The sequence below is a fragment of the Berghia stephanieae genome, chromosome 4, assembly GCF_034508935.2.
Source record: "Berghia stephanieae isolate SIO BIC M18660-M18661 chromosome 4, UCSD_Bste_1.3, whole genome shotgun sequence".
Classification (NCBI taxonomy): Eukaryota; Metazoa; Mollusca; class Gastropoda; order Nudibranchia; family Aeolidiidae; genus Berghia; species Berghia stephanieae.
This window is the reverse complement of record NC_088363.1, coordinates 26,934,925-26,950,038: the sequence shown is the minus strand read 5'-3', so window position 1 is coordinate 26,950,038 and position 15,114 is coordinate 26,934,925. Positions and strand designations below refer to the sequence as shown.

General features: G+C 36.0%; 1 protein-coding gene across 1 annotated transcript in view; it reads left to right on the top strand.

Moving 5' to 3' along the window:
• Positions 1–15,114, top strand: part of LOC144971734 (glutamate receptor 4-like) — a 122,823-nt gene that overhangs the window by 78,833 nt on the left and 28,876 nt on the right. Inside the window, exons 6-11 of the mRNA XM_078912808.1 lie at positions 779–978; positions 5,521–5,574; positions 6,779–6,937; positions 9,199–9,402; positions 10,446–10,557; positions 13,429–13,544. Coding sequence (XP_078768934.1) covers positions 779–978; positions 5,521–5,574; positions 6,779–6,937; positions 9,199–9,402; positions 10,446–10,557; positions 13,429–13,544 — 845 coding nt within the window. The remainder of the gene's footprint in view (positions 1–778; positions 979–5,520; positions 5,575–6,778; positions 6,938–9,198; positions 9,403–10,445; positions 10,558–13,428; positions 13,545–15,114) is intronic.

Below are 15,114 nucleotides of genomic sequence, written 5' to 3'. Positions count from 1 at the left end.
CACTTATGTCTACATCTGTTCTAATCCTCTCATTGATTACTCTTTCCTATATCTTCATTGTGTGACTCATTAACTTAATGCTTCTATAGTTGCCACATTCTTGAACATCTCCCCTATTTTTGTATATGGGGATCAACATGCTTTTTGTCTATTCTTCTGGCATTTATTTTTCTGTAAGATGTCGTTGAATAACCGCACCAGGAAATTTAACCCTTCATCTTCAAGTGATTTCCAGACTTCTGCTGGTATCTCGTCTGGTCCAACTGCTTTCCCCCTTTTCATCTTTTACACTGCATCCCACACCTAGTTCTTTCTCATCTCATCTTTTATCTTCTCTTTAGGTTATATAACTGCACTTCTCCTCCCCTTGCCATTCTCTTCATTCATGAGGTGTTTTCTATCGTGATCGAATCTCTTCATCTATGACCAATACTCTTCCCTTCTCATCTTTGATCATCTTAATATGTTGTATACCCCTCCTATTCTTGTCCCTCTGTTTCCCTCTATTCTGAAAATATTTTTCTGGCCTTCTTTACTTTCTAAATGGTCATGCATAATAGGAAATTGCCAATTTCTAGTGTTTAATCTAGTTTCTGAATACTGAATTATTCTTTGACAAGGAATTGATGTGAGTTTTTATTTATCTTATCATGAAAGAAAAACCAAAACGTTTAAAACAATGGCTGTCATAACATCGTTTTGCCCAATTACTGAAACCATGATATGCATTTTATCCAGCGAATGAGGACTGAATAAACCTTCTATTTCATCTCCCAAGGCCTCCAACGCCTCCAGCACATCCATCAACAAATGCGCAACGACAGCGTCCAATGGTTCTCAATGCTTCGATTCAACAACATACAAAGTGTTCATGATGATCTCAGAATGGCAGATTCCGCAGACAACTATACGCTTGATACCAAAGCATTTGTTCTAGATCTTTCTTCGGAAGAGGCCTATGCTACAGTATTAAAGCAAGTAAGTCATTTTAGCCTTACTTTTGATTAAACACGGAGATTCTGATAGCCTAGTTGGTAGGGCACTCACTTGACACGCAAAGGAACCCCTTGTCCACAAGGCGTAATTGGGTAGCTGGGTCTGTTATATCTGTCGGAAAGTAATTTGTGATAGACTAGCGTCCTATCAAAATGATAGCACGAAATTGGTATTGTCTATTTCGCGATATAGAAACCGGGATAAACTACGTGGTCATGGGCCTCATGAATCTGAAGGACTACTAAAAGTGACAAAAGCTCCTTCCAAGGAGTGTGAAGCGAGAGTTCTACCAGACTGAGCTATGGGACCCCAATTTTGAAACTGAACAGTAACACTACTTCTTATGTAATTTAAAGGCTTCTGGAAATTACTTTTATGTTACTTTACGTTACAACACCAAGGACGTGAGATTCTAAGGCTTTATTATTGGAATAGGAACGCTTAATTTTATTTTTATGATCTGTAAATTTCTCTGACGTCTTTATGAAGCTATTTGAACTAAGGGGATGGCTCCCAATTGATCAGTAATCCTCCTTTGTATGTTATGCAAGATTCAGAATGGTTCTTTTTATGACAGTACGTTTAACGGACTAGGGGTACTTGAGAACAAAATGATCTACATCGCTTAATACTCGGTGAAAGATACAACCGACCATCCCTTTACTGTCATAACAGAAAAAAAGATGATTTTGAACGTCTTGCTTTATTAAGTAATTAGCTTTTTCATGATTCAATCAATAGTCAAATACAGCAAGCCACAATAGTTCTTACGCACTATTCAAAAAAAATTATTGAGCTTTTATATAGCGCAATATCCACTAAACGTGCTCGAAGCGCTTTACAAAGGGTCCCTAACTAACAGCAACACGTAACGTAAAGAATAAGACATGACGCCTGTCACAAAAAGAAATGGATTTAAAGAATTGGACAATTAACCATTCATTGGGCTTGGGTAAAACAATAAATAACATTCACTTTTGGTTCAAATGACAAAGAGTGCAACAAACTTTTTTTTCCGTATGGGCTCTATCAAAACACAAAGGGAAGTTGGAGACCACAAAGTAAAATCTCTTCTTGTTTTTAAAAAATGCGCAAATTCTGCGTCACGTACAAAGTAGTTAATAACTTCATCCCTTAAAAGCCCAATTACGAAAATGTGGCAACACAACAAGAAGAGGTGCGTGTTTAGACCCATGTTATTTACGTGTATAGATTTTATAACCGAGCACAATAATTATAATTACAATTGGTATAATGGAGTATATTTGCATTGGTTTCATAGTATTTTCCTTACTATCTTCCATAATCCCGTTGAGTTATCAGACCTGCAATTTGGGGAGATATTTATCCCAAAGCGCGTAGAAATGATTTTCAACGGAGACGAAATGTTTTGGGATTAAATGGAGGAGACGGGTTGGATACAGACAGATAATTGTTGAGGATATTATTTCTTACGGTGAATATCTATATTAGAATCAGCAACCTTGACACCGATCATTGGTTGTAGTAGTATACTTTCACGTGAAGGTACGACATCGGCTCATTAGAGAAGTGTTTGTGTAAAGACATTCTCTGGAAGAGACACCATTGGATGACGAGATATGCTTTGATTGAGATGAGTTTTGCAAGAAATATGAGTAGTGGTATAGACAGAAAGCCTCCAGGGAAGAGAACTCCCTCGAACAAGTGTTTAGGCTCTTAACTTCTTACACTCCAAGAGGCTGAATATGTGTGTACCTATTACTCCTGTGTGACTTTTTGATGCTACATAGAAGCAACGATACTATATTCGTTGATAGAAGTTGAAGTGTCCAGGATGAAGAGTAGTAGGATTAAACTCACAGGCTTCTACTCCAGTACAGCCCACCCTCCCGTAAAGGCAATATCATAATAATATAGATATCTGACTTGGTGATGGGACGAGAAAATGATGAGGTAAAAAAGGAAACTGCATCCTAGGAATCAATCTAAGTCTTTTATGTGACAGCCACGCTCCAGCCCATAACAAAGTCTTTTCCATCATTTCTAAAAATAGATTCGGCTTATCGTTGGTTAGATAGAATATGGAGAAAGGGTGTACGTTTATTATATAGAGACTTGAACATGTTTGTTTTAACAAGAAAGAAAACTGAAGCACTTTGCCATTTTTTTCACTGGATCTTTATATAAGTGTGAATGGTTGATAAAAACTCGAACCAAAATATACATTTGAGACTCTTATAATAAAAGTTATTGTTATCAAGTTAATTTTACAACACTCGTTCTTCATTGACCATGTCTTTTTTCTAGACTGTGTAAATTCCTTAAAACCCATAAAATAAGTGAAGTGAATAAGTAACAATGCCCAAAATTATTCACATTTTCATGAAAAAGATGTTAACAAATAAAACACAAGTCTGGTAATGATTATTGAAAAAATAGATGATCCGAGAGCCCTTGTTCCTTCCCGCTTCTGAAACTGTCATGTTCATATTATCGTCCCATGAATTATGCATGAGGAAAGACGCCTTGGTGCTAAGAGGAAGGATCTAAAGAAGGCGATGGGGTTGGTTATTATTGGAAGGGGTTTGCAGTTTTATGCATTCGTTCATTCGTTCATTCACTCTTTCTTTACATTTTGGAGGTCCCGATAGCTCATATGTTATAGCACTACGCTTCGCACGCAAAGGGACAAAGATTGATCCCGGGTAAAGTCGATGATTTTACTTTCCACCCAACAGTGAATGGGCGATTGGGTTTAATAGATCTGGCAGAAAGTACATTGCGATAGACAAACGTACTATCCCAAAAATAGCAAACGACTGCTATTGTCCGTTTCCGGCTATAGACACAGGGATAAACTCGGGCCCCGTAGGCCCTATGGCTCTGACGGACTAATTTCCTTTCCCTTATATTATTCAAACATTTCCTAATTTTTACACCTTCTCTTTCCCTTTATTCTTATTCTTCTTCTCTTCCTCATCCCAGTCCTCCTGCTTCTCCTTCTATCCTTAATCATCCTCTATTTTTTCGTCATTCTCAACTTTCTCCACCCCATCCTTTTTCTTTTTCTAGTCAATCCCACTGTTCTTATTCTGTCTGTTCTTCTCATTATTCCTTTCTCCTTTCCACTCTTCATCTTCCTCCATCTACCAAAACGTCAACAGCAACAACAACAACAACCAACAACAACAACAACAACAACAACAACAACTACTACTACTACTACTACTACTACTACTACTACTACTATACTACTACTACTACTACTACTACTACTACTACTACACTACTACTACTACTAATTATATACTACTATACACAAACAACAAACAACAACAACAACTACTACTACTACTATACTACTACTATTACTACTACTACTACTACTACTACTACTACTACTACTACTACTACTACTACTACTACTACTACTACTACTACTACTAAAATTACTACTACCACCACCACCACTATACTCTTATTCTCTTTCTCTAATTTCCCCTCCCCTGCTTTCCTAATTTCAAAGACCTTTTTATCGAATAGAAGTTTCTACTGCGTTGGAGTGAGTAATACTACTTATCTCATATCATCCAGATGCAGATTGGTACAAATAAACATTATGCCATATTACCCTGTCATGAATTATGCATAGGTTGAGGACACCTCAATGATAGGGTTAAGATCTCAGGAAATTCTTTACTTGCGTGGATAAATGCATACATTCTTTTTTTTTTTGTTGTCTCGTCTATATAATATCTATCTACTTTTATATATTTGAACATATCTTTTTAAAGTGATACAGGATTTAATTCAAATCATAGTTTCTCTCATTATTCTTTTTGTCATAACTTCACCATCATACACTGACAAAACACATTTTTTTATACCATTTTCGTTTTGGGGAAACCCGATTTTACTCTAGCGTAATAATAGCAAAAATATTATTATTTTTAAAAAACGACAACAAAAATGTAGGAGTTCAATACATATTCGGTTTTACTAAAAGGAGATTTACATGATTTACATTTACAATGCCACATCTCAAAGTCAAATCGTAAACTTCGAGAACCATTCGGTGTATAAAACAATCTGTTTGGATAATAAAGAATATAGGCGAGGTCGTAGGACGAGGGTATAATATAGTATTCTTGAATTCATGTGTTTGAAATTTTGAACTCGTTCCAAATGCGCTCTCCCAAGGTCGCGCGGTGGTATTGGGAACTGTTCGAAAATGTCCAGCGACGAGAAAATGAGAGTAAATAGAGCCTTTCCCATTTATTCAACTTTTTACCGCCTACAAAAGGACGCAAACAGAGTACTTAGAAGTTCGAAAGCCAGTGTTCTAAAACCACAAGACCACAAAACCGCACACATAAAAAAGTATAAAATATATTATAATTTTCAGTTTATCTCAAATGTAGTAGATGTGGCAATAGACATAGTTATAATTGTATCCTTTCAAAATATTTCTCTACCTACACCCGCCATTTGGTTTGCTGTAAGGCAGCTATAGGAGATATAATGGTATTTCAATTATTTCAGATTCCAGAGGTTGGCATGAACAAGCTGGGGTATTCATTTCTCCTTGGGACGCTGGTAAGAAATCCTTCCTTGTTACCACCAACACAACAGAATGACATCTTTTCAGCCTTTTACCATTCTAAAATAAACATCCGAACAAGTGTGTATAAAAGGTGGTAATCGTAGCACCTCTGACCGGTAATCAGAAGGTCTGAGGTTCGATCCCTAGTCAAGGTCGGCTGATTTTTTGGGATGGTTTTTTTTCTTCTATTTTTCTTTCCTGCTTTGTCTGGCACCTTTCATACACACTTGTTCAGATCATTATCTTATACTGGTGCCTGCTCCTTAATTTCATTAATGTTACCAACCTTTCGTTTGTATTCCCGTTTAGAATTTCTGTCTGTTGTCATCAAATTTGCAATGTTTTTTTTTCTTTTGAAGCTAAGTTAATTAAATTAATATAAAATCGTATAAGGTATCTCCGCAGCGAAAAGTATGTCCACGCGCATTACTCTTAAGTTCACTAAATGAAGATTCTTGCACTCTTGCTTTTGAAAGACCAGAAGATCGACAATCGCTGCTAGAACTTGTGAGTGTGCACAGCAACAACGTTCTGATTCCAAACCTTTAGAGTGCAAGAATTTTTTTATTTAACCCCTCAAATGATCCTGATTCCCTTCATTCTGATGGGAAAATTTTAAACAAAAACATTTATTAGTTAACTTTAACGCTTAACATTCTAACGTCACAAATTGTTTGTCTATTGGTAATGATTTGTAATAGCGAAGTGGCCGAGCGGTTAAAACATTGCACTGTGATCCGGAAGGTCCCGGGTTCGAGCCCCGCTTCAGGCACTTTCGGTTTTTTTCCTTGAGCAAGACTATTAACCCCCAATATACTCACTTGGACAACATGGGTGATTCCTGTTGACATCAGGCATCTTGTTTGATGAATTATCTATAATCCTTCGTGGAATGCCTAGGCGACGATATCTTATGATGTGGCGGAAGGGCATAATTAATTTTATGTAATGGCAGTATATTTAATATATCGCCTTCGCCCTAAGCCTCAATGCGCTTTTTCAAAAAGTTATAAAACATTAAAAGCATTTGATATCTACAATAATATGATTTTATAAATAGAATAAATACTTATTATAGTTAATTAATTACAAGCTCAAGAAGACGACACTCTTTAAAATATTTTTCTATACCCGATATCATTAAGCAATACTATCAACGAGTAGGGGCTATGATAATTCTATTTCAATATTCTCCAGGACTACAAAGCCTTGAACTTGTCACGGTTTTACCACGGCGGTGTTAACGTTACAGGATTTCAACTCCTTGATGGACATTACGGACAAAGTCGCGAATTGATGAGAAAAATGAAGAGACTCCGTCACCAGCATGACTTGCCCCATCGATCTGGTCTACCTGTAAGTATGATATAGCTAGTATGCGCTTGGCTAAGAAGCTCATAACATGGATGGCAAAAAACAATAACAAAGACCTGAGTGACGTCATCTTCGAACTATCTATAGCACAGCTGCCTACTTGGAATCGGAAACATTCGGAGTTTTCAGGGGTAATGATATGTGTTCTTGTGGTATGACACTCGCTTTCGGATCGAAAGGTCCTGGGTGCGAGCCTCGCTCGGCGCATAGTCGAGTCCTTGGAGAAAGATCTTTACTCACATTCTCTCATCGTACTCAGGTGTAAAATGAGTACCTGGCCGTTAACAGCATTGTCTCTGTCCGAAAAAAATTGCAATATCGCCTAACATGCGTCATGTCCCGACCTACATATTAAATGTTGCTGTTGGCCAGGGACCCCTTGTAAAGCGTTTGAGCACGTTTAGTGGATATTGCGCTTTATAGAAGCTCATTTTTAAAAACGTGGAATTGGAAACATTCGCAGTTTTCAGGGAGTATAACACAGTAGACATTATAACTACCATTTAAAATGACCAATTTCTGTTTTAATACATAAGAGTAATGCTTTAACTCCTTTATATACTAGCTCTAGCAACAAAACTCCGTTTTAAAGAAGTCTTTTGAATTAAAGATCTTTTTATAATTGGCAATTAGGACCCAAAAATTTGTATTTTTACGTAAATTTCCGTAGTAGTTGGCAGGTGTGGATATAGTGATAAGAATAGAGATTATGAGGCTGTGCTAAAATGTCATTCTCTTAGCGCTTCGCCACAAAAATACATTAAAATTAGGTTGCTTTGAAATATAAACTATTAAAATACTAAATTTTTACCCTTTTTTTAATTGGACACAATGCAAAAATGTAAGTTCTGGCATAAAAAAAACTATTGGAATACACCCTACAAGAAGTGTGGAAAAAATTGACACTTTGTCCGCAAATCGTTTTCACTTTGTTATACCGTTCAGGCTATTCAATTCATGACATGCTCTTAGATTTGAGGAAAAAATGTTGTTTTTAATTCAGGGAAACTAATAAAGCAAGATCATGCCCATAATTCTTTGAATTATTAAATGTTGATGTCTTTTGTCGACACAAATAACTCTCTCTCTCATTCTCTCTCTCTCTCTCTCTCTCTCTCTCTCTCTCTCATATATATATATATATATATATATATATATATATATATATATATATATATATATATATATATATATATATCTTCTAAATACGTCATCATTTAAAGTATGCGTATCAGCGAGCGGATGGCAGCTTATTTCCCTTCGATATGAGAGGTCGTGAATCTAAATCTCGATTATTTCACTTGAATCGTATCTCTTAGGTTCAAAGTTTCAAAAGCGCTCTTTCCACATTAATATATGCTTGCCAAGACTATTTTTAGTCGAAAGCTCTATAAATAACACAACATCCGTGGAAAATGGCGGTAGACAAAAAAAAAAAAAACGCAACAAAATAATACAGTTTTTAACAAGTTGTACACGGTAAAGGTTACTATCGATTTATAGATAGAAGGAATAGCATTCCGCAAAAACCACGAGACTCATGAAATTGGGATCGCTCTCTAGTTCCTGACATTTTCAATCTGTGCTACCTTTTGAATATGAAGCTAGTCTATTGCATTGTACTTTCCGCCGGATGTAACGAATCCAGCTACACCCAATGACTGCAAGCTGAACAGGGGGTCAGATAAACCCTGAGTGTACTTGGAATCTATTCCGGTTCCGTTGCTTTTGAGGACACAGCTCTACTAACTGCGCTATCGAGATCCCATGACAAAAGAAATAAATCTCAACCGAATTAAAGATGTTAAAAATAGATAATAGAAAATGTAACAGTGTGATTATATAAAACTCATTTATTAGGGCTTTTCTTTGTACTTGATCGTTTCTTCATTTACTCTTTGCTTCTGTAGGAAGAATGTAAGATAACCGAAACATTCAAATTTTCTGGATCTTCTTTACTTTGCTTTTTATTTATTCATCCTAACCATTCTTCAGGCAGCTCCATTGTGCTATTGAAAAAAAAATCAGGATATTATTATAATATCGGAAAAATTCACCATGAAATTCTACACTATATTTTTTGCTTCCTTCTGCTTTGAACAACACTGCGGCACCTCATTAATAGTTTATTTGTAAACCCCGCCGGAAACACATCCTCCTTCCACTTCCGTTTCTACCCCTATATCTAATCACTAATCCCATCATTCGAGACGTAGACCGGAACCGGAAATGTGTGTCCACAGGTGCACGCAGTGCTCGCCGTAGACGGCCTCAGTGTATTGGAATCAGCTGTTTCCGGTCTCCTTCTGGATAACACAGAGAACTTACGGTGGATCTTCCGTCGGAAAGAGGTCTACAACCTGAATCAAACCAAGGGAATTCCTTGCACAACAAAACCACCCTTGGCTTGGATGTTGGGGGAGGAATTGCTTAATCTCACTAAGATGGTGAGTAATCTTTTATTGCTGTCGGAATTGATATTTTAGTAATGTCTCAGTGCTAGTGCGATAGCTTGCTAACCACCTCCTGTCTCTCTCTCTCTCTCTCTCTCTCTCTCTCTCTCTCTCTCTTTCTTTCTCTCTCTCTCTCCCTCTCTCTCTCTCTCTCTCTCTCTCTCTCTCTCTCAACCCGATGTAGGGTAATCTGTCAATAGGGATCAAAAGTGTGATGTAAAAAAAAAACTGGTTCCGATCTCATAGGAAGCGAAAACCAATCTTCCGGAGGACTGGATATCTACCTTGTGTAAATGATCTTCTGGTTTCAGAGTGATGGCATCTTATAGTCTAGTCTAAATAAATGCAGTCAATAAAGATCATCCCTAAATCTTCAGAATATGCCAATACATCCTGCCACAAAAATAATTATGAAACCTTATGATGCAATATGCCACCTGCTCATTACGAGTCCTCCAAAGGGCTGGTTACATAACACTTCCAAGGAGCTTGGAAGCGGAGAGTATAAGGTGTGACGTCACGACTTCTCTGCCCTATTATGTCCCGGGTTTGGCTCTCAGTTACCACCAAATTTTTTGTTCGTCTGGCGGTTGCACTTTTCCACCCCCTTTATGTATCGTCATTATTGATATATAAGTGCACGATCCACGCTCTGAAAAGAAAATGTAACCTACTGCCTAAAAACGCATCTTATGTCGGGATTGTTTAATGGCATGGAATGCTTAAATAATTCTGAAAAACATATATAGCGCTGTAGCGTCGAGACACAAGACTAAGCACTGGTATCCGATCAAACTATCAGGGTTTATATAGTTTTATGCATTGATCTGATTGATCCGACATACAGAACAGGTGAGTATTGGACTTAAACGCATACCTTCAATTTTTGAACAACGTTTTAGATAGTTATTCTAGCCAACAAAATCTTAGACGAATTCAAGCTTCTGTTGACCCCTTGGGATATCACGTGACTGACCTCACTCAATTACCTACGTCTCACAATTTAATATCAACTTTTCAACCCTGACCAATTTCAGAAAACTCCCCTGGGTCTGAGCGGGAATTTGTCTTTCAGTGACGATGGTTCCAGAGAGAATTACACTCTCGGGGTTTACTCCATCGCACTGGACAAGGGACATAAACGAATCGGTGAGCAAACAATTTAAGATTTTTTTCTAAAACGTGGCCCTCCGTGACAAACTGGTGTTATGTTGAAATGAATCGGAAGCAAAAAAAATAATTAAAAAAATAAAATAAAATAGCGAACATACAGTTATAACGATCATAAGTGTTACATTTTGGGTTTAACCATATTATGAAACTAAATCTATTTCTTTCCATGATACAAACAAAACTATTCTAAATTTCATATATAATAGATATAAATGCCTATTATAGCATCAATGTGTCATTCCACTTCCAATGACAATGTAATACCGTTTAGAGACAGTGGGTCACAAATATTTATCTTATCATATTATCTTGGGGTAATCTATGGACTTTTTGTTTGTTTGAATATCTGCAGTAACAGACACGGTCATTTGTTTTGGTCTAGGAAATAAACAGGACAAGGTACATTATGTGTCAGCCCTTGACCTTAGTCGTTTAACCAGTCAATTGTGGTACTCTCGAAATACAAGTACCTATTTCCAAATTTTAGCCAGAAAACTCGTCATTCAAATATAGATCGATTTAAATGATCATCATCTTGGCAAATACTTTCAAACCTGGGACTTCGCAAAGTCATTTTAATCAATCGATATTTGAAGGACGAGTTTTCTGGACAAATTTTATATACTTGTCTTTCAAGAGTACGGCATTTAACGGGATATTGAGAAAGTGACAAAATATATTTTCTTTTTGTCGAATATCCAAAAAAAAAAAAAAACAAAAAACAAACAAAACAAACAAAAAACCCCCCAAAAATCCCCAAAACAAAAACAAACAAACAAAAACAAAACAAAAAACAAACAAACAAAAGAAACAAAACAAAAACGACAAATGACAAAGGTATCGTTTATAGTATTATTTCGAAATGTATTATAATGAATGAATAGTTATTTTTATAGCTTTCATATATTAACAAAATATAATCCAGCACCTAAGAGACTGTCACAGACATTAATATAGCTGAAGTAACTTTAAAAATCGTCGCTTGTTATGCTGAACAAGTGGTTCAAATAGTTCCTTTGGTAGAGTACTTCTCATTCACAAGCAAAGTGACCGTTATTAATCCCAAGTGCAGTATAATATATATATATATATATATATATATATATATATATATATATATATATATATATATATTTCTGACTCCCTTGTCCACCAAACATTGATTAGGCAGCTTGTTCTGGTAGATCTGGCGGACAGAACTCTGCGGATAAGATCCCACGTCTAATCCGAAGGTAGCAAGCAATTGCTATTATCAGTTTAACGTTATAAAACTGGGATTATTTCCATGGTTTTGAAGGACTATCACAATGGACATTGTCAATCGTGCAGTAAAGAAAAAAAATGACTATCGGGAATAATAATATCATTTAAAAAAAACGGCATTGCTATTTGATTATTTATCATAGTGTCAGTCCCTGTGCAAGACATTTCACAGTTTTAGTCAAAATACTATTTTGAATATATTTACTCGTATAAAACATGACTTTTAGACGGATTATAGACGTATATATGTCATTATTTTTATACTTAATGTGACTCATCGATTCAAATTATTACCTAGACGGGGCGAGCAGATATTTCCAATAATGCTTAAAATTGAATGTCCTCGTAACGTCAAAATTACTAAACCTGGGTATAAGTTTACATGATTTAACTAGAAAAAGAAACACAGCTAGCTTATGTTAACAAAAATCCAATTTTCATTTTACTTATGATTTTACCTTTCAACTTTATTTGGTTTGACTCCGGCATGTTACAGGATTGATACTTTTGGTGACAAATAAATTCCGTTTCCTTTACCTATTTTTGCTTTGCTTTAGTATTTAGATAGACTTTGCAAAATTTAATCAACCGAATATTAGATATAATGAATATTTTAACAATTTGCTTGCTATTGGATGATAAATTGTATTACTCCATTTTTGTTTGTGTGTGAATGTGTGTGTGTGTGTGTGTGCGTGTGTGTGTGTGTGTGCGTGCGTGTGTGTGTGTGTATGTTGTTTTGCTGGATTTTGCTTTCTATTTTTATCGTCTAAAATATTGAGGACAGTTTTTCAGATTCCATTTGACGGGGTTGTAGCAGAGATGGAAGTCCATCTTATTGTCATAATTTATGATAAATAAACAATTTCCCGTGCTCATTTTAACCTGAGTACGGTGAGATAATGTGAGTGAAGAGATTTTTATTTCAAGGACTCAACTTTTCGGGGCCCACAATGCGACACAAACCAGTTACCTACAAGTCTGAAGGCGAGTGTCATCCACAAAGCGCACAAAGCTGCACCGTTTTAACTTTTCCAACCCCCGAATAGCAACATTCGGGGCTAGAACTTTCCACAATCACTGTCACTCATCCGGCCACTGATCAGGCTTAACATTGTCTGAATTTGTAACAAGACAAGGCATTTTACCACTGAGCCACCGAGCCATACAACAAAACTGCAAAAAGCTGAAAATTATAATTTCTGTTTCGTTTTCACTTTAGAATTACTCCATGTCAACTGGTGACTTCTGACATAGTATACTGGTTCAAGGTGATGGGTCAAAAAAATGACAAACTTTTCAGAAAAACATGTTGTGTGACTTATTTTGATTTTTGGCAATAGAATTTCAAACTGCCGTCGCTCTACAAAAACACCATTTAAACTTTTGGTCAGTTTACTCGTCCTTCGAACCTGGAAAGTCCCAGGATTGATCGTTTTTGACAAGATGAGAGTCATTATAATCGATCGGTATTTGAAGGACGAGTTTTCCAGCCAAAATAAAAAAAAAACGTGCTATTTCTTCTCAGGTACGTCATGTCAGTACAGGCAGTATTTAATCCATTTGCATCTTTCAAAATTTCAGGTACCTGGACGCCAGATAGGAAATTTGTCGGTGTGCACGAAATGGATGATGAAAAACATCAAAGTTTAGAGAGACCTCGGGATGAAAACGGCACGAAAATCATTATTTCTATACTGGTGAGTCACAATAATAACAATGATTAGTGATTTTTAAAGTATGTTTGATATCTTGAAATAATATAATTATTGCCTTGTATCATTACATTGAAAAATAAGCTGAAACAATTGAAATAAACTCTAGTCCCTACCAATGAAGGCTATAAGAAATCAAGTAAAAGACAAAGTAAAATGGAATTCGAGGTTTTACTCGTAAGTTATTGATTTCCATTCACTAAACGTGATCATTCGAAGAGCACAGGGTTCTTCTTGCTCTGCCTTTATGAGTGTATCACAAAAGTATTGCCTTTATGCGTGTATCCCAAAAGTATTGCCTTTATGCGTGTATCACAAAAGTATTGCCTTTATGTGTGTATCACAAAAGTATTGCCTTTATGCGTGTATCACAAAAGTATTGCCTTTATGTGTGTATCACAAAAGTATTGCCTTTATGCGTGTATCACAAAAGTATTGCCTTTATGCGTGTATCACAAAAGTATTGTCTTTATGCGTGTATCACAAAAGTATTGCCTTTATGCGTGTATCACAAAAGTATTGTCTTTATGAGTGTATCACAAAAGTATTGCCTTTATGTGTGTATCACAAAAGTATTGCCTTTATGCGTGTATCACAAAAGTATTGCCTTTATGCGTGTATCACAAAAGTATTGCCTTTATGTGTATATCACAAAAGTATTGCCTTTATGCGTGTATCACAAAAGTATTGCCTTTATGCGTGTATCACAAAAGTATTGTCTTTATGCGTGTATCACAAAAGTATTGCCTTTATGCGTGTATCACACAAGTATTGTCTTTATGCGTGTATCACAAAAGTATTGCCTTTATGCGTGTATCACAAAAGTATTGTCTTTATGCGTGTATCACAAAAGTATTGCCTTTATGCGTGTATCACAAAAGTATTGTCTTTATGCGTGTATCACAAAGTATTGCCTTTATGAGTGTATCACAAAAGTATTGCCTTTATGAGTGTATCACAAAAGTATTGCCTTTATGCGTGTATCACAAAAGTATTGCCTTTATGCGTGTATCACAAAAGTATTGCCTTTATGTGTGTATCACAAAAGTATTGCCTTTATGCGTGTATCACAAAAGTATTGCCTTTATGAGTGTATCACAAAAGTATTGCCTTTATGCGTGTATCACAAAAGTATTACCTTTATGCGTGTATCACAAAAGTATTGCCTTTATGAGTGTATCGCAAAAGTATTGAACAAAAATAAATACAACACCTTCAAATATAGTGCAAAACGCTTGAAAAGGAACTGTTCGGGGTCAAAACTTTTCGTCAACAAACAACAATAAGAATTCAAATGGCAAACTCTGACCCAGAATCCAGAAAGATCCAGGAAAGGTCTATTCACGTTGACAAAGGAAGGCTTTTGATCTATAGTGTTACCTTCTAAAGAACATTGAGGCCGTTTAAACTGTACATTTACGTCACATAAATAATGCTTTGCTTATTTCATTAATTCTTTTTTTTTCTGAATATGTTATCTAGTATTCAGTCATGTTGCAAAAATGCCTGTTAATTAGATTAAATACCAACGTATCATTCTCTTTTTGTCATCATT